A 25,546-nucleotide genomic window follows, 5' to 3' on the forward strand; every position below is an offset into this window, starting at 1 on the left:
GATGTATTATTATTAAATTATATTTTATAATAATGATTAAAAAACTAATTACAATATATTTAATAATTATTTTTAAAAAGTATATTTTTTTCCACAATTTTTTTTATCGTCCCTCCAACTTTCTGAGGCCCCCCTAGTGCCCCCTGGCGGCCCCCCAGGGGGCCGTGGCCCCCACTTTGAAAACCACTGGTGTAGCTGTTTGACTTACATGATGTTTAACTTATCTTTAAATAAAAATAATTAAATTTTATTCTTCACCAGCTGTTATTCAGAAGGAAATGAAGAACCAACACACATTTTCAGAGTAAATTTATTTACTGATTTAGACTTTTTTTTTTTAGATGAACAAAAAAAATAGCTGTACCTCAATATCAAACTATATTTTTATTTATTCAGACATCTTTATTTAAACAGAAAAAGATTCCCATATTCTTCTTTATCTATAATTATACACACACACACCATTATTTTATTCTGTTTTTTCCTCCCAGAATGCTTTGCTGTGCCAGACAGCCTGTCAAGGGCAAAACAATTCCACACGACATTTCACGATAAACGATAAAACATCAGGTTTGTATTTTATCAGTTAAACACTCACATTTACTCACTCATGTTCACTTATATATGTATATGGTACAAAAGTAATGTATGAAAGTAGTCATTTTTTAAAATACCTTTTATACAGTATCAAGTGTGATGGTTAAATAAAGCTCATCCAGAGTGAAATATCTTAATAAACACTGACACACCTGTTTCAATAAAATCAAGTATGCCGTGGATGCACTTTACTGGCTGAGGGGGGAAAGAAAAAAAGAGTAAAAAAGAGAATAAAGATTCTATCTTTTGGATAACAGCAGGTATGATGTCACATCTCTGGATTTTAGACAAAATATAGAACTTTAAATAAAAAATTATTACACTGTACAAGACGTAACACCGAGGGATTTCATTTAATCAGGAAATGTGATCGTGTTTGCGTGGTGCTGTGCCAAGTCTGATGAGAAATCAATGCAGAAGAACATTTACTGAAACTGGGGGAAAATAAGCTGCTGTTAAAGCGTGAAACTAAAATGATCACTAAAAAAAAGAGCACTGTACATGAAACTAAAGAGTTCTGCTTTTAAAGAGTGAGATTTAAAGCTCAAATGTTTATGTTGTTAGAGATGTAGTGTGATATAACATTACTGAACGGGGGAGGGGAGTGTAAGGCCAGGAGGCGGAGTCAAGATGAAAAGTCATAGTTGGGTCAGGGTGGGGTTAAGGTGAAAGGTGGGGTCGAGGGGGAGTTAGGATGAAATGTTGGGTGGGATCAGGGTAAAATGGGTTGGGCAGGGTCATGGTGAAAGGTGAGGTCAGGGCGGGGTCAGAGTGGGGTGGAGCTCAGTTAGAGTAAAAGGAAAACTTAATAGTAAAGTACGTTTGTTTTTTTACTTTAGCTGTTTAAAGGTACTTTTACTCTGCAGTGTAAACATTCAGCTTTAAATTAAATACCTTTTATTTAGAGTGCATTTTTAATAAAGCCCTGCTGCATCATCAGTTCTGACTTTATGAATTTACAATTTCTGTCATGTTTGAACAATAAGAAAACTGAGTTTGACGTTAATTGTAACCAGAGATCTCCATATCAGAGCCCTAGATAGGGGACAAAATGTGCACCACTGTAACCCCCCTGCAGAGGCAGACTGATCGTAAGTATGTGCCCCCGATACTCACATTGATTTATACTGGTTTACGTTACAGGACAGAATTTATTTTCTCTCATTATAACACATTAAAGAGCTTTGTTTCTTTTTTGGCCTGATTTAATGAAGTGAATTCTGACTCTACTGTCGCACGCGAACACGGCGAGCTACACAACGCATGCAACAAGCTACCGTCAGTTACACACACACACACACACACACTCACTACGACACAAGGAAACTTCATTTTAATTCCATCTGCCTCGTTTGGGGGGAAAACGCTGAACTCCAGAATTATTGGCACCCTTCATGACAATCCCTCACGGTGAAGGTGAGGAACGGAGACGGAGCACCAATACAGCTGCTGTCAGCTAACCAGAGCGCTAACAGGGAGATCTGAGATGTGGGACATGTTTATGAGTGTTTTTAGCACCAATGCAGCTATTAATGTACTTTTAACTGAAAGTACATTTCTTTAATTTCATTTATTTAAAAGTAAAGAGTGAAAGTGGAGTTTCTGAGAATTCAGTCAGAATAAAAGCAGGTTGCATGCTAATGCTAGCACTAATGCAGGGTGTAACAAAGATAACGATGGTGGCCTACAACTCACTCACTCACACACAAGCACCTTTTTTTGGATATTAAAGTTAACAGACACTGCAGCCCTTTTCAGAGGGTTTTTTTTCCTTTGTCATTTTTTAAACCAATTTTCTTCTGGAATAAAGAGATACATAAAAATTCCTGATTTCACACACACACACACACACACACACACACACACACAGTCTCAGCCCCACAATGCTGCAATCACCAACCAAAAGCATCCGGAGGCTGTGACAGACCTCCTCTGATTGGACCGGAACAGTGAAAGACCTGCTCCGATTGGCCCGCCCACCTGTGAGAAAGGCTCTGATTGATTGGCTACACTGTGTCCTGAAAGACAGGCTCGGTCACTAGTGGTAGTGTCTGTCACCATGGCAGTACTTCCTCATGAATGGATTGGCTTTTCCAGGTGTCTGTCACACTGATATCTCGTATGTAGTCCCGCCCACTCCTGTCACCTTTTTGATGCTGGGGCTGAGCTGTGTTCCAGAGGACACCAGGGGGCAGTCTCGCATCTGCCCTTTAGGCCGTCCGTTAACTTTCATTCGATTCAGTTCCTCCCTAAAGACAACGATAAAAAGATTTAACTCATCAGTTACAGAAACAAATTATTAAACATCCAGAACATTCCGATAATCTAATAAAAACACTGCAATATTTTATGTTCGTTAAATTTGGATGCTTTAATGTCACTTTAATTGGCGTTGATTTATAAAACTAACAAGAGTCTAGATTAATTTTTCCAACTAAACAAAAGAAAACAAACACTCTTTGCATACTAATAATACTACTACTAGTAATAATTTGATGTTTCATCTCCCCCCCCGCGTCGTACCTGCGGCCCAGGCGAGGCGATTCGGCTCGCTCCACGGCACTGATGAAGGACAGCTTGTGATGAGAGAAGGAAGGAGAACGAGGAGAGAAGGAAGGAGAGAGAGGGGAGTGACGGGATGGCGAACAATAATGGACGCCCCCTGCGTTTCCCACCTCGTTGTGCAGAGAGGAAGTGGATGCTCCGTGAGCTTGGACTAGCGATAAGGCTGAAGAGTGGAGTCCGCGAGGGCCAAAGGACATCACCCCGACCCTGGTGAGCTCGTCCCTAGACCCTCTGGAGACGCGAAAATGTCCATCAAATACGCCCGAATCATTGGTGTAAATATGGGCGTGGTTGTGTGCATGGGTGTGGCCGTGATGGTGAATGAGCCTCTGCCTTTCCTCCAACTCTTTCCTCTCCTGGATGGACGCCATGATTGTTTTGGAGAGGTTGTCATAGCGGACAGGAGACGGATCCCTGTCTCGCGCTCTCTCGCCGTCGTCTTGCTCTCTCTCTCGCTCCCGGCTGTACAGGTACCCCACCCGGGTGGGGCTGTAAGGGGAAGCGGGGAAGTGCTGGTGCTGCGGTTCAGGACGTCGCATGTGGCAGGTCTTAGCAGGCAGGTAGGGCGAGCGGAAGGGCATGGAGGGCGCCACAGCTATGTTCGGTGTCAATAAGCTGTCATAGGACAGGCTGGCGTTGCGGCTGGACATCATCCCGGGGGAGAACACGCCCCTGTGAGGGGTAGATGTGACAGACTCGGGTTTGACGCCTCCAAGCTTCACAGGCTCCTCCCTGCGACCAGCGTGTTTCAGGCTGTACGAGTCGAGCTGGAACGGAGACGAAGTGAAGTGGCGATGGAGGGGAGGAGCTTCAGTGCCACCGTAATCCGGGAAATCGAGGTTCGGCTCAGAGCGATAGTCGTGAGCTCGCTCTTCCAAGATGGCTGATGATTTGGCATTCTTGGACATCAAGATCTGAAAATGATGACATCGTAAATGTAATGGATATAAATTTATTAAAATGCTGTTTGAAGTTGGGCACGCCTTGTGTTTAATTACATTTCATTTAAACGCTTCATTTAATGAATGAATGAACGAACTGATTAATGACCTTCTCTCCTGTGGCGTGGTAGTGCACTTTGGGCATCGTCCCGAACGATGGTCTGAACTTGTACATGGCCGGAGTGGACGGACTGGTGGGCTTACTGGACAGAGAACTTTCTGGAAAAAAGGAAAATAAAAGTAAATCGAAAGTACAAGATGGCGGTGCGTCCAGACACAGCGGCCCAGCGCTCCTCACGTTTTGGCAGCTACTTTGTTTTTATTTTGTTTTTTCTTGTGTTTTTCTTGTGAGGTTTTGTAACTGTGTCCAGTACAGCACAGCTGAGCTGTTTTCAGTTTTGAGTAATATTCACTGCAAGTTCGAGGCTGACCATTGGGATTTCATCCCTCCAGAGATTCGGCACTCTCCCGAGAGCAAGAGGCTCAACACCCCCCTGCTGAGGTGGAGAAGACACAGGCGAAGCTTAAAGCTAACCCTCATAAACCGGCGGTCCCAGGTCTTTTTCTCGCTAATTCCCAGTTGCTAACCAACAAAGTGGACGAGCTACAACTGCAGATCATGTCACACAGTCTGAACCACTGTGTGATGATAATTACGGAGACTTGGCTTGACCAAAACATCCTGGATGCTGCTATTGAGTTAGCAGGCCACGCTATCTTCAGAGCAGACAGGACTATTCACGCCAGTAAAAGTAGAGGAGGACGACTTTTTATTTATTTAAACAACAGCCGGGGCACAAACGCTACAGTTAAAGACATGTACTGCTCGCCAGACATGGAGTATCTAATGCTGCTGTGTAGACCTTTCTACTTGCCGAGGGAGTTGACATCGGCCGTCATAACAGCTATGTATGTGCCGCCACAAGCTAATGCTAGGCTAGCTATGGAGAAGTTATACTACTCCATTAGCCAGCATCTATCAGCACAACCAGACAGTATTGTTATACTGGCAGGAGACTTTAATCATGCCAACTTGAGGTCAGTTCTGCCCAAATTCCACAAGTATGTAAACTTCCTAACAATAGAAAAGAATATTTTAGATCAAATTTACTGCAACATATCAGATGCTTTCAAAGCCAGCCCTCTGCCACGCCTGGGACTCTCAGATCATCTCTCTCCGTCTCCGATTCCATCATACAAACCACTCAGCTGCAGACAGAAACCATCCACAAAAACAGTCAAAGTATGGACTAAGGAAGCCACCTCAGCCCTGCAGGACTGTTTGGAAGACAGACTGGGGAGTTTTTGCTGAGCAGGCAGACCTGGAGAGACACACAACAGCTGTCCTCTCATACATTAACTTCTGTGCTGAGAATGAGACCGAGACAAAAACTGTTAGGGTGTTCCCCAATCATAAACCGTGGCTCAACAGTAAGGTGCGGGCCCTGCTCAAAACACGTGACTGTGTTAAAATCTGGGGATCTGCAGGCCTACCAAACAGCATGGAGAAACCTGAAGAGGGGAATCAGAGAGGCCAAGCGCAGATACAAGCAGCGCATACAGGAACACTTTAACAGCAATAACTCCAAAGGCTATGTAGCATGGGATTAAAAACTCTGATTGGCTACAAGGATGGCAACATGCTCAAATCCCACAGACCGCACGCTGCCAGACACACTGAACCGCTTCTTTTCTCGCTTCGGTCAACGAAACGGAGACCAACATCCACCTAGCACTAACAGGGAAGGATGACCCCATACAGCTGCATCAACACCAGGTCAGATCCAGCCTGCAGAGAGTCAACGCGAGGAAAGCAGCCGGTCTGGATGGAGCCACTGGCAGGATCCTCAGAGACTGTGCAGACCAACTAGCAGAGGTATTTACAACCATCTTCAACCTATCACTACAACAGTCCACATTCCCCACTTGCTTGAAATCAGCTACCATCATCCCAATACCAAAGTACAGCAAACTGCCTCAATGACTATCGCCCAGTTGCCCTAACCCCCATCATCACTAAATGTTTCGAGACTCATCCTCTCTCACATTAAAACAGCTGTCCCTGCTGACCTTGACCAACATCAGTACGCTTACAGAGCGAACAGGTCGACAGAGGATGCAATAAATCACAGCTCTCACACACTTGGATCAGAAAAACACCTATGTGAAAATGCTGTTTGTGGATTTTAGCTCTGCCTTTAATACAGTTATTCCCCACAGGCTAGTTCAAAAGCTGAGTGACCTGAGCTTAGGCAGTTCACTGTGCACTTGGATATTAGATTTCCTAAGTAACAGACCACAGAATGTCAAGACTGGACTTTACACATCGTCCACTCTCATCTTGAACACAGGCACACCACAGGGGTGTGTCCTCAGCTCCGTCCTCTACTCCCTCCTCACCCATGACTGTTCCCCATCCACACCAGCAACACCATTGGCAAATTTGCTGACGATACCATGACAGTGGGAATGATGACTAACAACGAGACAGCCTACAGGGAGGAGGTTCAGCACTTGACAAAATGTTGTTCAGACAATAATCTGGACTTAAACATTTCAAAAACTAAGGAAATGATTGTGGACTTCAGGAGATCGAGGCGCACCGAACACTCTGCCCTCTGTATACACGGTGAGGAAGTGGAGAGGGTGGAGACCTTCAAGTTCCTCGGCGTCCACATCTTGGCTGATCCACCTGGACCACTAACATCTCCCACCAGGTGGGGGAAGCCCAACAGAGGCTTTACTTCCTTAGGAAGTTAAAGCAAGCTCGTCTCCCTCACCACCTGCTGATCAACTTTTATTGATCTGTAATAGAGAGTCTCCTGACGTACTGTTGTACGGTGTGGTTTTCCAGCTGCACTGTGGAGGACAGGAAGGACCTGCAGCGGGTGGTGAGGGCCGCACAGTGCATAACTGATACACCACTACCTCCCCTCAAAGACATTTACACTGACCGACTACAAAAGAAGGCCAGCTGTATTTTAAAAGACCACACCCACCCTGGACATCATCTGTTCTCTCTACTGCCCTCTGGAAGGAGATACAGACTCATCAGAGCTGCACAGTTTTCATTAGTATGGAAAACAACAGATGAAATGTGAAAAGTAACAGATTAGGCCAGGGGTCATGGGGGCCGCTTAGGCCCCCATGTGGGTCCAGGGCAACGCCCTGGTGGGGGGATGAGGGGAGCGAAGCCCCCCGACTGAAAACGAATTTCGCAATTTCTAACAGCCAATTGTTAGCTCTCCATGGTCCATCTGAAATAGAAATTCAACAGTCATTCCTGGGTCTCATGGCGATTACAGTTCGTATGCCACAAAGCCCAATCAAGGTTTGGGAAATCAGAACATAACACGAACACTTGCAGAACAAAGAAACTGAATGTATAACAACAAACATGCAAAATAGCAATAACTTTTAAAATGTAAACTGGGCAGGGTTCTCCACTTTTCAAAAATAAAAAGGTGGCAGAGGGGGTGGGGCCCCAGTGAGGGGCCAGGGGGACGAAGTCCCCCTGAAGCTAACAGACTTTGGGTTTTTTGACAGTGAAACTGGCCAATAAATGGAAATGCTAAATCATTGTTAAAATCATTTTACAAAAAATTAACACATTCTTACTGTACATATCATCTTTATTGTCAATGTGAGACTCATTTGACATTTCAGTTGAGACTGATGCGCCTGTTGCTCATCCCTGAATTAATTTTTTTTCTGTGTGTGAAAAATAAATGAACTTCCATACATAACAAAATACGCAATTACAATAAATGCATACCTTTTTTTTACAAAACACATAAATGTTAATTGGGTGAGACCACTCCAATCCATGCATGAGTTGGTGCGCGTGCCCGAGACTGGCACTACAAAGCCACCCCAGCCTCTGTAGTTCGGGTCCTTTGACCCAGAAACCTGGAAGTCCTGCAGTAAACAACGGGAAAATGCAGCTCTCGCCTACACAATCACAGATACGTAAAATAAAAGACCTGAACTTAACTAACGTGTGTGTGTACTGTTATATGATTACTGTAACTGTGTATGGTTAGAAAAGATGATATGGCCCTTTTCCACTACCCTGTTTCAGCTCGCTTCAGCCCGACACGGCTCGCGTTTCGACTACCTCAGAACAGCACGACTCAGCTCGCTTCAGCCCTGCTCAGCCCCCAAAACTCGCACGGTTTTGGAGTGGGGCTGAAGCGAGCCAAACCGAGCCGAGTGGGGCTAGGGGCGTGAGGAGACACTCCCCTGTGCACTGATTGGTGAGGAGGAGTGTCCTCACACGCCCACACACGCCCCGCGAGCACGCTGGGATCTGTAAACACCGTAAACCCGGAAGAAGAAGAAGAATTCTCTTTCTGAAGCCTTATGCGCCTCGCCTCATCTATACGCTCTCGCCAGTATCTGTTGGCGTTGTCGGTGACGACAAGCCACAGCACCAAGACCAGCAACACTAACGACTCCATGTCCTCCATGTTTATTGTTTACTCTCCGGATCGTGAGATTACCGCTTAAAAGGTCACTGATGTCACTGTTTGCGCCGCCTAACGACATCACGTGATGTCCACCCACTTTCGCTAACTCCACCCAATGTGTCCACCCACTTCCAGCCAGCACGGTTCAGCGCGGTTGTAGTCGAAATGCAACTCCAACAGCCCCGCTCAGCTCGACTCAGCACGGCACGGCTCAGCCCGACTCAGCCGCGCTGGTAGTGGAAAAGCGGCAATAGATAAGCGTAACCGTTGCACAAACACCCGCAAAGTTATTTAGCTGCTGGTTAGTTATTTTGGCCACTTCAGGTCGCCCCGTATTCATTCGTTTAATGGTCTTCTGCATGTTAAATAGTTTTCTGCATGTTAAATAGTTACAAAATTATAATAAAGCGAATACTTTATGATTTATTTGGTGTATACTGATGTTACTTTTTTTAAAAATATTTTTGACCAAGGGAAGGGTGGCGGGCCAGAATTATAACGTGGAGGTGTGCCACTTTAAAAGCGCCCGTGGAGAACATTGCTGGGCATTTTCCGCGAGACTTACCAGTTTTTCTGCAAAGCCAAAATCAAACAGCACTCACTTTCATTTTTTCACGGTCGCCATCACGCTATACCATACAGGATAGGGGCGCCATCTTACCATGTGGGAACCACGTGATATGCTATAATTTAATATGCGCTAATGATTGGACGATACAAGGATTAGCCAATCGGTTCCCACCTTTTATCTAGTCACATGTACACAGCCTCAGCAACCAAATGGCGCACAAGTAATGGTGTTCCTTATCAAGTAAGTACGACGAGAAAGTTCAAACAATTACGGGAAAATTGCATTTGGCTGAAAAACAACCGATTCAGACGTCATTACAACCGATGATTTCGATCGGCATTCAGTTAGTAATGAAAACCCTGGAGCTGCATCAAACAGACTAAAAACAGCTTCTACCCTCAAGCTGTCGGATACACAACCCCACCTCCCCTGCCCTGCCCCAACCCCACCTCCCCTGCCACAACCCCACCTCCCCTGCCCTGCCCCAACCCCACCTCCCCTGCCCTGCCCCGCCCCAACCCCACCAGTGAGGGGCGACAAACACCCTCCCCCAAGAAAAATGCCTATTTATTGCTTTTATGTCTATTTATTGTGTTTTTTGTTCGTGTGCGTCTATTTTGCATTTTGCACTGCCAGTACCGAAAGCTGCTACACTGTGTTTTGTTGCTTCTAAAACAAAGTTCTAGCTTATCTTATTTTATCTTAATCTCAGTTTAAAATTGTGAAAGAGTGCAATGCGGTGGCTGGCCAGCAGAGGGCAGTCAGAGACCAATTAAACACACGCAGAATGAGTCAAGACTCTGCAGTGAAGAGAAAATTGAACAAGTAACACATGGGCATGGAGCCACACCCTGCTCCCTGCCCAGGGCACTTGTGTGTAAATCCACCCTGCTGAGGTGACGTGGAGAACATCGAGTGGACTGCAGCTGCATCATGTCCACAATACAGAACATTCAGAACCACTCTTACTACTTTAATTAACTAATTTACATAATTAATACTTTAGTGTGCCTGTAATAGGGTGCCCAATTCTGTAGGGAACAGAGACTAAGGGGACATTTAGTAAAATATAATAAATCCTATAAAATATAATAAAATAAAATGACACTGCAACCAGTCAGAACCCAGTTCATTCCCCAGTACCACAGAAAATAATTAAGGCATTGGTTGTAATGACAGGTGAGAACAATCAAGAGCACAGTTCCCAAAATCTAACACACTTAATTGGACATTATTGCTGTAAAATGTATTCAGTATGGTTACAGATGTTTAATTTAGAACACCGTCTTGCCTTCACTGGACGTCAACTGATTCTGGACCTGCTGCTGCTGCTGCCGCTCAGCTTTAGGAGGAAGAGGAGGCTGAATATCTGCACTTTTCTCCCCCAAACCATCCAGACTGGTTTTTGACTGAACAACAAACACAAAATCAGTTACTGTGTGTTTGTGAGTGTTTATGTGCCCTACATAGTGAACATGGAGTGTGGATTGGGACACACCCTCACCTTCGCCCTCAGGTTGTTCGCGTGAACTCCATTATCACTCACTTTAACAACAACGTCACACTCGGACAGGACGGGGCGCAGGAACGGGGGGGTCATCTGGATGTTCGGCTTCTTCTTGAGGTCCACCATATACCTACACACACCCTAAAGTTAATCTTCACACAGTGATTCAGGTTGCATCTCTGACTGATCCTCCACAATCCAATTTAACAAAATTAGACTGCACCAGTAAACACTACAGGAGACCTGCTCTCCAATTGGTCAACACATTCTATAACCCCACCCCTTCCTGGAGGGCAGACTTCAGCTCTAGTGTAAATGCTGAGATACACAAAGGCAAGATAAAAGAATTCACACTAGAACGAGCTAATGATCAACTTGTTAAAGGTTTCACTTGAACACACCATAAAAAAACTATTTAAACAAACAGTTTATTTAATGTGTTCTTTTAATCTTTGAATAAAAATGAGAGGAACTGAAAAATACTGAATAAGTAGAAATTAATAAATAATGAATGAGAAATAAAAAATAGAAAGAGTTGAAATGAAGCTGAAAATCAGAATAAAAAGAATAAAATCCTGTAAAAAGTGGGAGAGAAGAAACTGAGGAGGAATGAAAATGAGCTAAAATGGATAATCTATGAATAACGAACAGGAATAAACAGAAAAGGGGGAAGGACAAAATAGAATACAATTGGGTACAAATTGAGGAGAAAAAAAAAGTCCTTGATTGAGAAGGTAAAGAAGAGCTGTGTCCAATTGTGGTTAAAGTGGTTACCATAGTAACAGTTCCTCTAAAGTTTAATGAAAGATAAACACAAGCTTCTGAAATGTTTCCCCTCTTTAAAAGCCCCATGTTGTGTTTTAACGCTAAGAGTTTTTAGCCTGTGATTGTTATTTTCTCTGGAGAAAGTTCTGGATGTTTCCTGAAAGAATGATGCGTTTCCGTGGAAACACAGTAAAATGGAGTGTTTACATGCTGTAATCACTTTCACTCACTCACTCGCTATTGTTCTACGCTGATTAAAACCGCTCCACACATCTGCTTTCCATCCCAACTCAGCTCTCTCACACACACACACACACACACACACACACACACACACACACACACACACTTTCCTTTACAGACGTTTCCTTAAGCAGTTCAAAGGAAGCAGGTTTCAGATTTCAGCTGTGTCTCAAACGCCTGTGTTTTATACAAGGGTTCTCATTAGACCTCAAGCTCCATGTTACAGAACTGACTTCAGTGTAAGACCTTAAACCAGACATACAAACACTTCATCATCCAAAAAACAGACACACTCAAAACAGCTTAAGTGTGTGTGTGTGTGTCTGTGTGTGTGTGTCTGTGTGTGTGTGTGTGTGTGTGTGTGTGTGTGTGTGTGTGTCTGTCTGTGTGTGTGTGTGTGTGTGTGTGTGTCTGTGTGTGTGTGTGTCTGTGTGTGTCTGTGTGTGTGTGTCTGTCTGTGTGTGTGTCTGTGTGTGTGTGTGTGTGTGTGCGCGCTTACCTTGGAGTTAGAGGACTGCACAGGACATGTTTCACATTGCCACAGCAACCACGAGTAAAAGGGTTCACACCTCCCCGAAACTTCCCTGTTACCTGAGGGAGAAACAGAGACAGTGTGTGTGTGTGTGTGTGTGTGTGTGTGTGCACGCGCACACACGCGTGTGTTACCTGTTCATTAGTCGTGCGTCCTCTGGCTACCAGCACTAAGTGAAACCCGGTGAGTCCCATCACAGGGATGAAGAACAGACCAGAGACACACATCACTATCATACTGCAGAGACAAGGAGTTAAGGAACACACACACACAGTGGAATGAGGAGTCAGGGTATGAGGAATAAGGGCTCCCAGTCAGAAGTGTGTGTGTGTGTGTGTGTGTGTGTGTGTGTGTGTGTGTGTGTGTGTGTGTGTGTGTGTGCAAGATGTGTGCAGATTCACAGCTGTGTTTGAGGGATGACTCTGTGTGTGTGTGTGTGTGTGTGTGTGTGTGTGTGTGTGTGTAAGGATACGTGATGGTGGTGTGCAGCTCTTGGAGTCTCTCCAGGTGATTGAGGACAAACAGCAGGCCGAATGAGAACACGCCCACCATGTGTGAGCTCAGCGAGAGCAGGAAGAGGAAAAAATATCTGTAATTCCGCCGACCGATGCAGTTATTCACCCAGGGACAGTGATGGTCAAAGTCCTGCTCTCACACACACACACACACACACACACAATAAAGTCAAGTAGAAGTGGAATAAGTGATTTTGTGTGTGTGTGTGTGTGTTACCTCCACACAGTTGTCACACACACTGCAGTGGGAGCAGCGTGGTGGTCTGTAGAAGCGGCAGGTGGAGCACCATTTCATCCGCACCTGAATCCCCTTCACCTCCACGTTCTTATAGAGAGGAGCTCGAAAATCGTCATCCTTATCCTCATCCTCACTCGCTATAGACGGGGCGGGGCAGACAGGTTGGGGCAGGCAGGGCAGGGAAATCAGTCATATTTCAGTCTTTAGTTTACTTTTAATATCCGTGTTTTTTATTCTGCATGCCTGCGTGTACAGTGTGTCTGCGAATCTGTTTAAGCGTCTGCCTGGAAGTCTGACATTCTGTCTGATAGATCATAAACACAGAGTCTCTGTACCTCGAGGGAACACGCCTGGGTCCATAAAGGTGGCCATGCTAAAATTAGCCAGGACAAAGAAGAACACCACGCCATTGTAGACAGGAACCAGGGGAGAAACAACATTCGCCAACCACGGACACCTACAGAGAGACAGAGAGATAAAGGGGATTTGGGAGACGTGTCTAAGCACAGCCTGTAGTGCAGAATGCTTTAGATTTCAGCAGTCAGTGGAGGTAAAGACCATTATAGAGAGTTTTAGACAGTTATAAACACGGGGACTGTCCTGCCTGGCTTTATGTGTAATAATACCAGTCCATCAGATCAGGAGTAATGGAGATATTTATACACGGCTGCTAAACGCGAACACGTATAATGTTTCCTCTGATTTATTTCAGCACACATCAGAGCACCAACAGGCCTGAAGTTCACTCAGAGGCTGTAGTGTGTAATAATAATTTAAAAAAAAAAAAAAAAGAATACAAGCGTGTATGCACTTTGCTGCGTTCCATGAAAACTATTAAAACATTTACAGTTCTTGCTAACCGCCACCAGGTTTAGCCGCTTTACATCAAAACAAGCTTCAGAAGCCCTGCCCTTAATCCAAACTATCTTCTCAAGCCCCGCCCTCAATCAAAACCTCTCTGAAGACCCACCCTCCATCAACACCTCTGTCTTTTCTGAACAAGAACTGAAACCAAATACGGTTTTGTCAGTCTGCATACTCCAAAACTTTTCTACAAAGCTCCATCCTTCATCAAACCCTCTTTCTGAAGCCCCGACCACCAGCAAAAGCTGTGCAGGAAAATGCACCCCAAACAGATTTACACTTAAAGTGGGTGTATTTCCATTTTAATCGCCTCACATTTGGAGAACAGAAACTTAGCTCTTGGTTAAGGAGGAGAAAGAAAAAAAAATCCCATGAGCTCAGGTACTGATATTTTACAGGCACCACAATAAGAAGAATCTTGATAAACTTACCAATGTATTAATATTTTAATCTTCTAGATATAAATGTTAAATGTTTACAACAGCACACAGCTGCTTAATGTGTGTTTTAATTATTATATTATTAAACAATGTGTATCCTGAGGGTGTAGCATTTGCACTAATTTCTTTCCATTTTTCTTTCCCTTTCTGTGTGTGTGTGTATACAGCTGCCAGAAACAAGGTGTCTCCACTTCCCCAATAAAATATACAGCAGGATGTTGGCGATACTGAGGAAAACACACACACCTCCATGTGAATTTTATTTAATGCACCCTTCACATCTGTCCTCCATAATTATTGGCACCCTGATAAAATGCTTTCAGAATACACCCTTCCTCAAATCTATTACAAAAGTTCTCTCTCTCACACACACACACACACACACCCTTCCTGATGTTTATTACAACTGATACACCACCACACACACCTTGCATCACACCAATTACAGTTATAACCACACAAATCCCCTTCCTCACATCTATTACAACTCTAATAACTCCACACAAAGCACACAGTGACTTCTGAACCGAACTGCCAAATCACAAGTGTTGTGTTATATTATATCTTATCCATCCATCATCTACTGCTTATCCGGATCTGGGTCACAAGGGTAGCAGCCTAAGCAGAGCAGCCCAGACTTCCCTCTCCCTGGCCACCTCCACCAGCTCTTCCGGGGGAATACCGAGGCGTTCCCAGGCCAGCCAAGAGATACAATCTCTCCAGCATGTCCTGAGTCTGCCCCGGGGTCTTCTCCCGGTGGGGCATGCCCAGAAAACCTCCCTTGGGAGGCGTCCGGGAGGCATCCTAACAAAGTGCCCGAACCACCTCAACTGACTCCTTTCAATGTGTAGGAGCAGCAGTTCTACTCAGAGTCTCTCCTGAATGACCGAGCTTCTCACCCTGTCTCTCCACCCTGCGGGGAAAACTCATTTCTACCACTTGTATCCGCGATCTCATTCTTTCAGTCACTACCCACAGCTTATCTGTGAAGAATCTCAGTCATCCAGGTACATAGTAATCTGTGGTTGGTTGAAGAGAGCAACTGGACTTGCTTGAAGATTCTTGAAAATGTTTCGCCTCTCATCCTAAAGGCTTCCTCAGTTCTGTCTGACTAATAGGGAGTATCCAGTATTTATCCTCTCATGGATCATCATAGAATCCGAATCAGCCACCTACAATGCAGCCATCAGCATTCTGATTCGGATTCTATGATGATCCATGAGAGGATAAATACTGGATACTCCCTATTAGTCAGACAGAACTGAGGAAGCCTTTAGGATGAGAGGCGAAACATTTTCAAGAATCTTCAAGCAAGTCCAGTTGCTCTCTTCAACCAACCACAGATTACTATGTACCTGGATGACTGAGATTCGTCACAGATATGTTTCTACGCACTTTGGGATGAGATCCCTTCGACTGGTGCGGGAGTATGACAGGACTTCCAGAAAACTGGCAGACATCTTACCCAGAGAGGATCGTTCATTTTTGTCAACCTGGAACGACCATCATTGAACAGAGGTGGGCGTCTATGACATCTTTTATCAGCCGCCTACAATGCAGCCATCAGCATTCTGATTCAGATTCTATGATGATCCATGAGAGGATAAATACTGGATTCTCCCTATTAGTCAGACAGAACTGAGGATGCCTTTAGGATGAGAGGCGAAACGTTTTCAAGAATCTTCAAGCAAGTCCAGTTGCTCTCTTCAACCAACCACAGATTACCCACAGCTTGTGACCATAGGTGAGAGTGGGAACATAGATGGACAAGTAAATTGAGAGCTTTGCCTTTTGGCTCAGCTCTCCCTTTACCACAACAGACCGGTTTAACGTCCGCATCACTACTGACGCTGCCCCGATCCATTGGTCCAACTCCCCCTCCCCCTCCCCCTTATCCTCACTCATGAACAAAACCCCGAGATACTTAAACCCCTCCACTTTAGGTAGCAACTCCCCCCTGACCCGGAGTAGGCACTCCACCTGTTTCCATCTGAGCGCCATGGCCACAGACTTGGAGGTGCAGATCCTCATCCCAGCTGCTTCATACTCAGCTGCAAACCATCCCAGCGCATGCTGTAAGTCAGATTGATGAAGCCAACAGGACCACATCATCTGCAAAAAAACAGAGATGTGATCCTGCTGCCACCAAACCGGATACCCTCCGCCTCTTGGCTGTGCCTAGAAATTCTGTCCATAAAAGTTATGAACAGAACCGGCGACAAAGGGCAGTCCTGGCGGAGTCCTACATACACCGGGAACAAGTCTGACTTACTGCTGGCAATGCAAACCAAACTCCTGCTGCGGTCATACAGGGTCCGAATGGCCACAGTAGTGGGCCCTGGACCCCATACTCCCGAAGCACCCCCCCACAGGGCACCTCAAGGGACACGGTCATAAGCCTTCTCCAGGTCCACAAAACATGAGTTCTCCCCAGTGAATGAGAGGGTCGTTTCCCTGCACCTTCAGGTCGGGGAACGGTCTCTGACTGTCATTTGCGTCTATGCGCCAAATGGTAATTCAGAGTACCTGGCCTTCTTGGAGTCCTTGAGTGGGGTGCTAGACAGTGCACCACGAGGGGACTCCATTGTTTTACTGGGGGACTTCAACACTCACATGGGCAATGCCAGTGAGACCTGGAGGGGGGTGATTGGGAGGAACGGCCTGCCTGATCTGAACCCAAGCGGTGTTCAGTTGTTGGACTTCTGTGCCATGCACAGTTTGGCCATAACGAACACCATGTTCGAGCATAAGGGTGCCCCATAAGTGCACATGGTACGAGGACACCCTAGGCCATAGATCAATGATTGACTTTGTAGTTGTTTCATCTGATGTACGACAATATGTCTTGGACACTCAGGTGAAGAGAGGAGCAGAGCTGTCAACTGATCACTACCTGGTGGCGAACTGGATCAGATGGCAGGGGAGGAGGCCAGACAGACCTGGTAGACCCAAACGTGTAGGTAGTGACGGTATGCTGGGAACATCTGGCGGAGGCTCCCGTCCGTCTGATCTTCAACTGCCGCATCCAGCAGAGCTTCAACTGCATACCAGGGGAGGATGGGGACATTGAGTCCAAGTGGACCATGTTCCGTACCTCCATTGCTGAGGTGACTGTGCGGAGTTGCGGCTGCAAGGTTGTTGGTGCCTGTCGTGGCCCATCACAGGGGCGGAGGTTGTCGAGGTGGTTAAAAAGCTCCTCAGTGGCTGGGCTCCGGGGGTGGATGAGATTCGTCCCGAGTTCCTGAAGGCACTGGATGTTGTTGGGTTGTCTTGGCTGACACGCCTCTTCAACATTGTGTGGAGGTCAGGGACAGTGCCTCTGGACTGGCAGACTAGGGTGGTGGTCCCCTTTTTTAAAAAAAGGGACTAGAGAGTGTGTTCCAACTATAGGGGGAATCACACTTCTCAGCCTCCCTGGGAAAGCCCATGCTGGGGTGCTGGAGAGGAGAGTCCGGTCGATAGTCGAACCTCAGATTCAGGAGGAATAATGCGGTTTTCATCCTGGTCGTGGAACACTGGACCAGCTCTTTACCCTCACAAGGGTACTGGAGGGTGCATGGGAATTTGCCATTATATTATATATACAAAGAATAAAAAGAGAGACAGATGTATTTTTATCTATAATGAAGCAGCCATTGGCAAAGTGCTGCCTGCTAAGAAGAGAACGGTTTCGGGATTTTTTTATTTTTATCCTCCGTATGTAATAGAGCTGTGGTATTAATAATAATATTCTACACCAAGTCGTTCAGAAAGTGAATGTGTTTATGTCCATGCTTACATCAAGACTGTGTTGTTTCTCATCTCAGTTATTTGTACACAAGTAAAATGACAGTAATGAAGGATGAACCAGAGCTGGGACTCTGTACAGAACTCACACATCAACTAAAAACACACAGCCTAATGAAGTGACATGATGCTAAATCTGCTAAATTACTTCAGCAGAAGCGTCTTCTCAGAAGGTCGACATGTAGCGCAACATTAAACATACAATAACTATTTAGATATATTTTAAAACTGCCACAATTTATTCAAATACCCTCTCGTTTTATGAAGAAAAAAACCCCATAAAATCTATCAAATCCAAAAATCCAGAGAAAATCACCTCAGGATAGCGAGAGCGCTAATCCACAGAGTGTGGAGTAAAAATTAGCAAAATTTTACCTCCGTAAACAAAGGGCTGAAGATCATAGTGTTTTAAGTCTCTCTCTCTCTCTCTCTCTCTCTCTCTCTCTCTCACACACATCTAGTATTGTAGCTTTAGCTTTACAGTGTAAAGGCCAACCACAAAATAGTGTTCTCGAAAACAAGCTAAACTGGCATTTTATTAAACAGCTGAATGGCAGCTGTCAGGTGTGTGTGTGTGTGTGTGTGTGTGTGTGTGTGTGTGTGTGTGTGTGTGTGTAATATATACACACACACGGTCCAAACCGCCATTCCTTGCTCTTTTTTAAGTGAAGGGTGCAGCTGTTGTGTTAAATATCACATGGACAAAAATAATCAGAACATAAATCAGGAGTCAGACTTCTACAAAATGGAATGTATATGTACATTTATATATGTGTATATTTATATACGTGTATAAATTGGTAACATCGTACCCTCATGTTTGCTATATATGGCGTGTGTGTGTGTGTGTGTGTGTGTGTGTGTGTGTGTGTGTGTGTTAGCATGACTCAGTGATTTAGTTTGGCACCAAAGTATTTTTTTAAAATAATATTTTAATAGACTACTTGTGAATTTGTGCACACTTGGCATTCAGTTAGAGAATAGAACACAGTTGCTAGGCAACCAGGTAATATGGATGCTAAGCATTAGCCAGCTAGTGGTTCAGACTAGTGATTTTTGAAGGTAGCACACTGCTTTTAAGTCATTTATACCCACGGGATAAAAGCAGTGAAAGTGGAAATGACATGGAACCATGCGGAACGTTGACCTTTACCTCAGATGTGTTGCTAAATTACTCAAAAAAGCCTCAGAACAACTCAAATTACACTGTTATTACACTTAGCATCAACCATGAGGCAAATATCCATGTTTTCCAATATTTTGAAAACACAGTGTGAGCCTTAATTGTTCCACAATGTTCTAAATAATTACAAAAGACTACATTTAGAATTAATGCTCAAATAATCAAAATCTTGCAGTTCAAGTGAATAAAATCCTGAAAACACGGTTGCTAATTAGCTTGCACATTGAGCATAAACTAGCTAATGACTGAACCTAGCAATTTATCTTCCATGATGTAGGTGTTAAGTCGGGTATACAGACAAAGTCTGGAAATGACGCACAATCATCTGGAGCCTTAACATTTACCTCAGATATTTCGATAAATTACTAAGAAAAGCCTTAGAACAAGTAAAATTACAGTGTAATTGCACCTCATGTTTACTGCTAACCACTTGCATGTATGTCCGTGTATTCAAAACCTCATTTTAGTTCACAAATCAGCTTATAGTCGTGATAATAAATAACTATCAAGTTGCCATTTAGCTTTTTTTATGTTTAGCAAATCCAGTGTTGATCCCTCAGTGTAACACTATTTATACTCATTAGCCAGTTAGCTATTTCTGTACAATGTGTAGTGGTTTAACGCCACTGGAATGCTAGCTAGCTGATTTAACAAAACAAGCTGATGCAAGACCATGCTGCTGAAAATAAATATTACGATCCATGAGGAGAACCTCTAACAGTTTCCATCATATAAATGTTCATCAAGTTCATGAAGTCCATCAGATTCCTGGAGGGACTTCGTTTTATGAGTAGATGATTATGAGAATAAAATTAGGATTAACCAAGCGGAATAAGATTTTACATTAAACTATCCTTACAGACCACCAGAAACACACCAAGCCTGTTACGAATCCCTAGAACATGCTAATTTGTTTCTTTTCTTCAGCAGGGTAGCTAGCTTTTGTCAAATCCTTAATAATTCAAAATGCTCTTAATTTGATTTCATCATGCATTATAGATTACAGGAAGTAGCGTAGCGTTATGTTCATTACTTTTGGAAGTAAATATATTCGTCAGGGCTCTGATTCTTTTGTGTGAAAGTGTTTGAAATTAAAACATGGCTTAAGTTTATATTTTCACAGAACATCAATAACAGTGCTCAGTGAGTGTTTTCTATATTATTCCTCTTTTTATGAGCAACCTGGGAAATGATTACGGTTAAACTACTTCACCTCTTTATATTTGCACCTTTTCCCATCCTTCTTATTTCACACGTTTTGGTGTTTTACTACGGTTTCTGATGGTTGAACAGCGTCGCTCAAATGGATGTATACAGCAACTGTTTTTTTTGCTAAATAAGAACAATGAAAGATTTCATCGTGGCTAGTGCGGGCAAGTCGAATGTGAAGAGCCACATGAAAGCAGCCAGGTATGGAACAGCACTCGCCGTCTGAATCATCAAGCTGCGATCAGGAATTACTTTGATCTCATCAACCAACCAATGCAAAAGGAACAGGCACGGTTCAGTACGATACACATCATTTTACCTGATATTTCTTTTACGATAAAAATAACAGTTACAATAAATACTGTTATTAACAATGAGAAACTGACGTTAGCTAGTTATATACACGCTAGTTTTATACGCCAACATGGCGTCGTCTGTAATTTAAAAAAGTGTACTCTATTACTTTCCAGCTGCGCTGTTTGGTCGTGTTTGTTCCTGCGCCCATGTGCATGAAGTTTGTTTGTGTAATGAGCGAGCGCGCTGTGACATGCCATGATACCGTCTAAAAAACTAGCAATGATTTCAAAGAAGGTACCAAAAAGGCAAACATGTTGAACTGAAGATTTACTATCAATGTGAAAGTGAACTTCAACTTGCTTGAGGCGTGTTTACGGCTCACCACCATCCGTTTATACACGCTGCTGTTTCTTTAATCCTCATCTCATCTCATCTCATCTCATCTCATTATCTCTAGCCGCTTTATCCTTCTACAGGGTCGCAGGCAAGCTGGAGCCTATCCCAGCTGACTACGGGCGAAAGGCGGGGTACACCCTGGACAAGTCGCCAGGTCATCACTAACTGACCTATTAGTTTTATTCATCTTAATCAATCAATCTGTGTGCGTTTAATTAAAACATAATAAAAAGTGACTGGTTTTTACTAAATGTTCTGGAAGGTTCTCTTAGGCCCCTGTCACACTTATTCGGAATTAGCAGGAATCAAGCAGGACCAGCCGGAATGAAAAATTTTTCAAAATTCGTGCCACATTCGGGCGGGAATTTCAAACTGACCAACATTCTTGCAGCTTTGTAAGAATGCCGTTCGAATACTTAGAATGCGCTTCGAACCCGCCTCGAATGATTCTTCCGGGTGTATTAGCTTTCGAATGCAGTTCAAATGTAGTTGGAACACAGTAGGAATACTTAGAATGCTGTTAGAATGCAGTAAGAATATTAAGAATGCACTTCGAATGCCGTATGAGTGCAGTTCGATTGCTGCCCAAATACCACCCGAAGGTGCCTCGAATGCTGTACAAATTCACCTCAAATGCAGTCAGAATGCTCCCGGAATAGCCGCCGAATATGTTGTGAATGTCTAAGAATTCATAGAGAATGCAGCTCGAATACTTAGAATGTACTTCGAATATCCCAGAACATACGAAGAATTTTCATTCCGACGGCATTCCGGCACATTCCGCCTCTAGTGTGACTACCTTATTAGTCCCTGACCTGGTAAATTAACACGATGTGTTTATGATCGTGACTCTAAAGCTCTTCTAGAAGTCTCTCTGGATCAGGGCTTTGGCTAAACGCTGTCAGTGTCATAAACAGTTTAAACTACACAGAATATTCCAGAAGTGCAGTAATCCGTACAGATTAAAGGATCTGAAGTTGATCGGGTCGAGGTTTAGATCAGTTACCCTTCTGTTCACATTTACACTCAGAAGCACAGGAGTTTATCAAATAAATTACTTATGTAAATGCTCATACAAATGATTTACCAATAAATCTGTTCGTATCCAGCTTGAGAAATGACTAACCACACACACACACACACACACACACACACACACACACACACACACACCAAAAAAACGCCCCCCCCCCCCCCCCCCAAAAAAAACCTGTTAGCATGCACGCTCATTTTTTATCTTGGGTTGCCATCTGTGAACCATTATGAGATTTTAAAACAAAGTCACAGCCTTTTTTTTTCAGCCACTTCCTGTTCGGAAGTCAGAGTATAATATTCACCGACACACACACACACACACACACACACACACACACGTGTTAAAACAGTACAGCATGAGTGTAATGAAAGCCGTTGAAAACTTCCCAATCAATATGACAGAGCAGTGGTGTGTGAAAACGGTGTGTGTGTGTGTGTGTGTGTGTGTGTGTGTGTGTGTGTGTGTGTGTGTGTGTGTGTGAGAGAGAGAGAGAGAGACCGAAACACAAACTGATGCAATAAAACTGAAGCGTGGATTTAATTTAATTAAAGCTGCAATAAAAGTAAAAATAACACGAAATAGTAAAATTTTCCTTCTCATGTAATTCCAAGAGGCTGCGTGTGTGTGTGTGTGTGTGTGTGTGTGTGTGTGTGTGTGTGTGTGTGTGTGTGTGTGTGTGTGTGTGTGAGTGAGAGAGAGAAGTTAATTCAGTGTATTTACAGCTGTAGAAGAAACTCTAGGGTCTTACAGACCTAAACAGCAGGAATTAGTTTATTCTTCAATCAATCAGATGTTCTTTAGTGAAAATAAAATCTATTAAAATTTTGTCAAGTATTTAAAAAAATTATACTTTAATATTCACATCTACAGTGGATATAAAAAGTCTACACACCCCGTTAAAATGATCGTTTTTTCTGATGTAAAAAAACGAGACCACGGTAAATAATTTCAAAACTTTTCCCACCTTTACTGTGACCTATAACCCGTACAATTCAATTGAAAAACAAACAAATCTGTTCAGGGGAAAAACATAAAATTAAAAATGTACAATAAGCTGGTTGCATAAATATACACACCCTTAAACTAATACTTTGCTGAAGCACCTTTTGATTTAATTACAGCATTCAGTCTTTTTGGGTTCACACCTGCCATCAATTAAAATGACTCTGATTAACCCCAAATAAAGTTCAGACATTTACTCAGTTGCATCGTCCAGCAAAAGCCAGGGTTCACAGAGAGCTTACAAAGCATCAGAGGGATCTCATTGTTGAAAGGTATCAGTCAGGAGAAGGGGACAAAAACATTTCCACGGCATTAGATATACCATGGAGCACAGTGAAGACCGTCATCAAGAAGTGGAGAAAATATGGGACAACAGTGAAATTACCGAGAACTGGACGTCCCTCCAAAATTGATGAAAAGACAAGATGAAAACTGGTCAGGGAGGCTGCCGAGAGGCCCACAGCAACACTGAAGGAGCTACAGGAATTTCTGACAAGTACTGGTTGTGAACTACATGTGACAACAATCTCCCGTATTCTCCATATGTCTGGACTATGAGGTCGGGTCAAAGAGAAACATCCAGGCCTGGCTAAATTTTGCAAAAAAAAAAACCATCAACTCTCCCAAAAGCATGTGGGAAAATGTGTTATAGTCTGATGAAACCAAGGTTGAACGTTTTGGCCACAATTCCAAAAGGTATGTTTGGCACAAGAACACTGCGCATCACCAAAAGAACCCCATACCCACGGTGAAGCATGGTGGTGGCAGCATCATGTTTTGGGGTTGTTTTTCTTCAGCTGGAACAGGGGCTTTAGTCAAGGTGGAAGGAATTATCAACAGTTCTAAATACCAGTCAATTTTGGCCCAAAACCTTCAGGTGTCTGCTAGAAAGCTGAAGATGAATTTCATCTTTCAGCATGATAATGACCCAAAAAGGTTTTGGAACGGCCCAGCCAGAGCCCGGACCTAAATCCAATTGAAAATCTGTGGGGTGACCTGAAGAGGGCTGTGCACAAGAGACGCCCTCGCAATCTGACAGGTTTGGAGCGCTTTTGCAAGGAAGAGTGGGCAAATATTGCCAAGTCTAGATGTGGCAGGCTGATAGACTCCGACCCAGAAAGACTGAATGCTGTAATTAAATCAAAAGGCGCTTCAACAAAGTATTAGTTTAAGGGTGTGTACACTTATGCAACCAGCTTATTGTACGTTTTTAATTTTTATGTTTTTCCCCCGAACAGATTTGTTTGTTTTTCAATTGAATTGTACGGGTTATAGGTCACATTTAAGGTGGGAAAAGTTTTGAAATTATTTATTGTGGTCTCATTTTTTTTTTTAACATCAGAAAAACCGATCATTTTAACGGGGTGTGTACACTTTTATATCCACTGTATAAATAAAGTAAACTTACACGACATTAATCATTCTCTATATTTACATCCTCACTGTAGCTTTCGTCTGATGGATCACTTTCCTGATTCAATAAACTGAACTGGATTGGATTCATTTAATTCAGTCTACGAATCAGACATGAGGACACACACACACACACACACACACACACACACACACACGTATTAATAACCATAGGTAAGACAGATGTGATGTTTGGTAATAACTAATATGAAGAAAGCTGGGCTCGCTCACTCACACACACTTTGCAATGTCTTTTAGCAGCTTGTCATTAGCATCACACTCGGTGTGTTAGTTCAGACTCAGAACAACTAACCTTCAAACACACAGCAGCAGAACAAACTGTGTGTGTGTTTGTTTTGCCTCCGCCCCATAGCAGCACTGTAAAATTCCACGTTTGAGCTACACTAATTTCAGATGAATTAAACCAAATCCAGCTTGAATTCAGCTGCAGGAACAAAATTATTAACACACACTGAGATACAAATTCAGTTTTATAAAAATGATGCAGTGAGAGGCAGCAAGGAATCGGTTTTAATTCTGAATCTGCAACAATAGTGTGAACAGAGGAATCAGATTAAACAGAAGTGTGTGTTAGAGCCCTGCACTCCCGCGGGACTCGCGGGACCCGCCGCAAAGCAGTGCGGCGCGGGACAAATTTTGAAAGCTCATTGCGGGCACGGGCGGAAGTGCACATATGCGGCACGGGTGGAAGCGGTGATAAGCTGCAGTCCCGCTAACTAAAAACGTGCTTGAAATAAAATTTATAAATTATTAATTTATGTCCATCATATATAATTTGTGCTGGATATTTTATTTGGCATTAATAAAAACATTTTAAGATGCCTAAATTTGCAGAGAAAGTCAGATTGAGTGAGAAATGGCATCTTAAACTTGCCATTGATCACCCTAACGGGAAATCCTTTGATCACTCTAATGACTCACAGTTCACACCCAGCTAGCAAGAGAACCATGAGTGA

At 43.6% G+C, this 25,546-nt stretch overlaps 1 protein-coding gene across 2 annotated transcripts in view; it reads right to left on the reverse strand.

Annotated features, from left to right (window-relative positions):
• Window positions 1-296: 296 nt before the first annotated feature.
• The window catches only part of zdhhc8b (zinc finger DHHC-type palmitoyltransferase 8b), an 87,515-nt gene continuing 62,265 nt past the window's right edge, over window positions 297-25,546 (reverse strand). Inside the window, exons 2-11 of one of the 2 annotated variants that reach the window (XM_060907568.1) lie at window positions 13,279-13,400; window positions 12,923-13,080; window positions 12,663-12,835; window positions 12,325-12,427; window positions 12,158-12,249; window positions 10,648-10,780; window positions 10,435-10,552; window positions 4,213-4,322; window positions 3,121-4,076; window positions 297-2,846 (exon numbers count right to left, since the gene is read on the reverse strand). In XM_060907568.1, coding sequence (XP_060763551.1) covers window positions 2,702-2,846; window positions 3,121-4,076; window positions 4,213-4,322; window positions 10,435-10,552; window positions 10,648-10,780; window positions 12,158-12,249; window positions 12,325-12,427; window positions 12,663-12,835; window positions 12,923-13,080; window positions 13,279-13,400 — 2,110 coding nt within the window. In that variant the 3' untranslated portion in view covers window positions 297-2,701. Of the gene's footprint in view, window positions 2,847-3,120; window positions 4,077-4,212; window positions 4,323-10,434; window positions 10,553-10,647; window positions 10,781-12,157; window positions 12,428-12,662; window positions 12,836-12,922; window positions 13,081-13,278; window positions 13,401-25,546 lie in introns of both variants that reach the window. The other variant, XM_060907567.1, reaches the window with a different exon arrangement.

Source organism: Neoarius graeffei, chromosome 24 (assembly GCF_027579695.1).
Source record: "Neoarius graeffei isolate fNeoGra1 chromosome 24, fNeoGra1.pri, whole genome shotgun sequence".
NCBI lineage: Eukaryota > Metazoa > Chordata > Actinopteri > Siluriformes > Ariidae > Neoarius > Neoarius graeffei.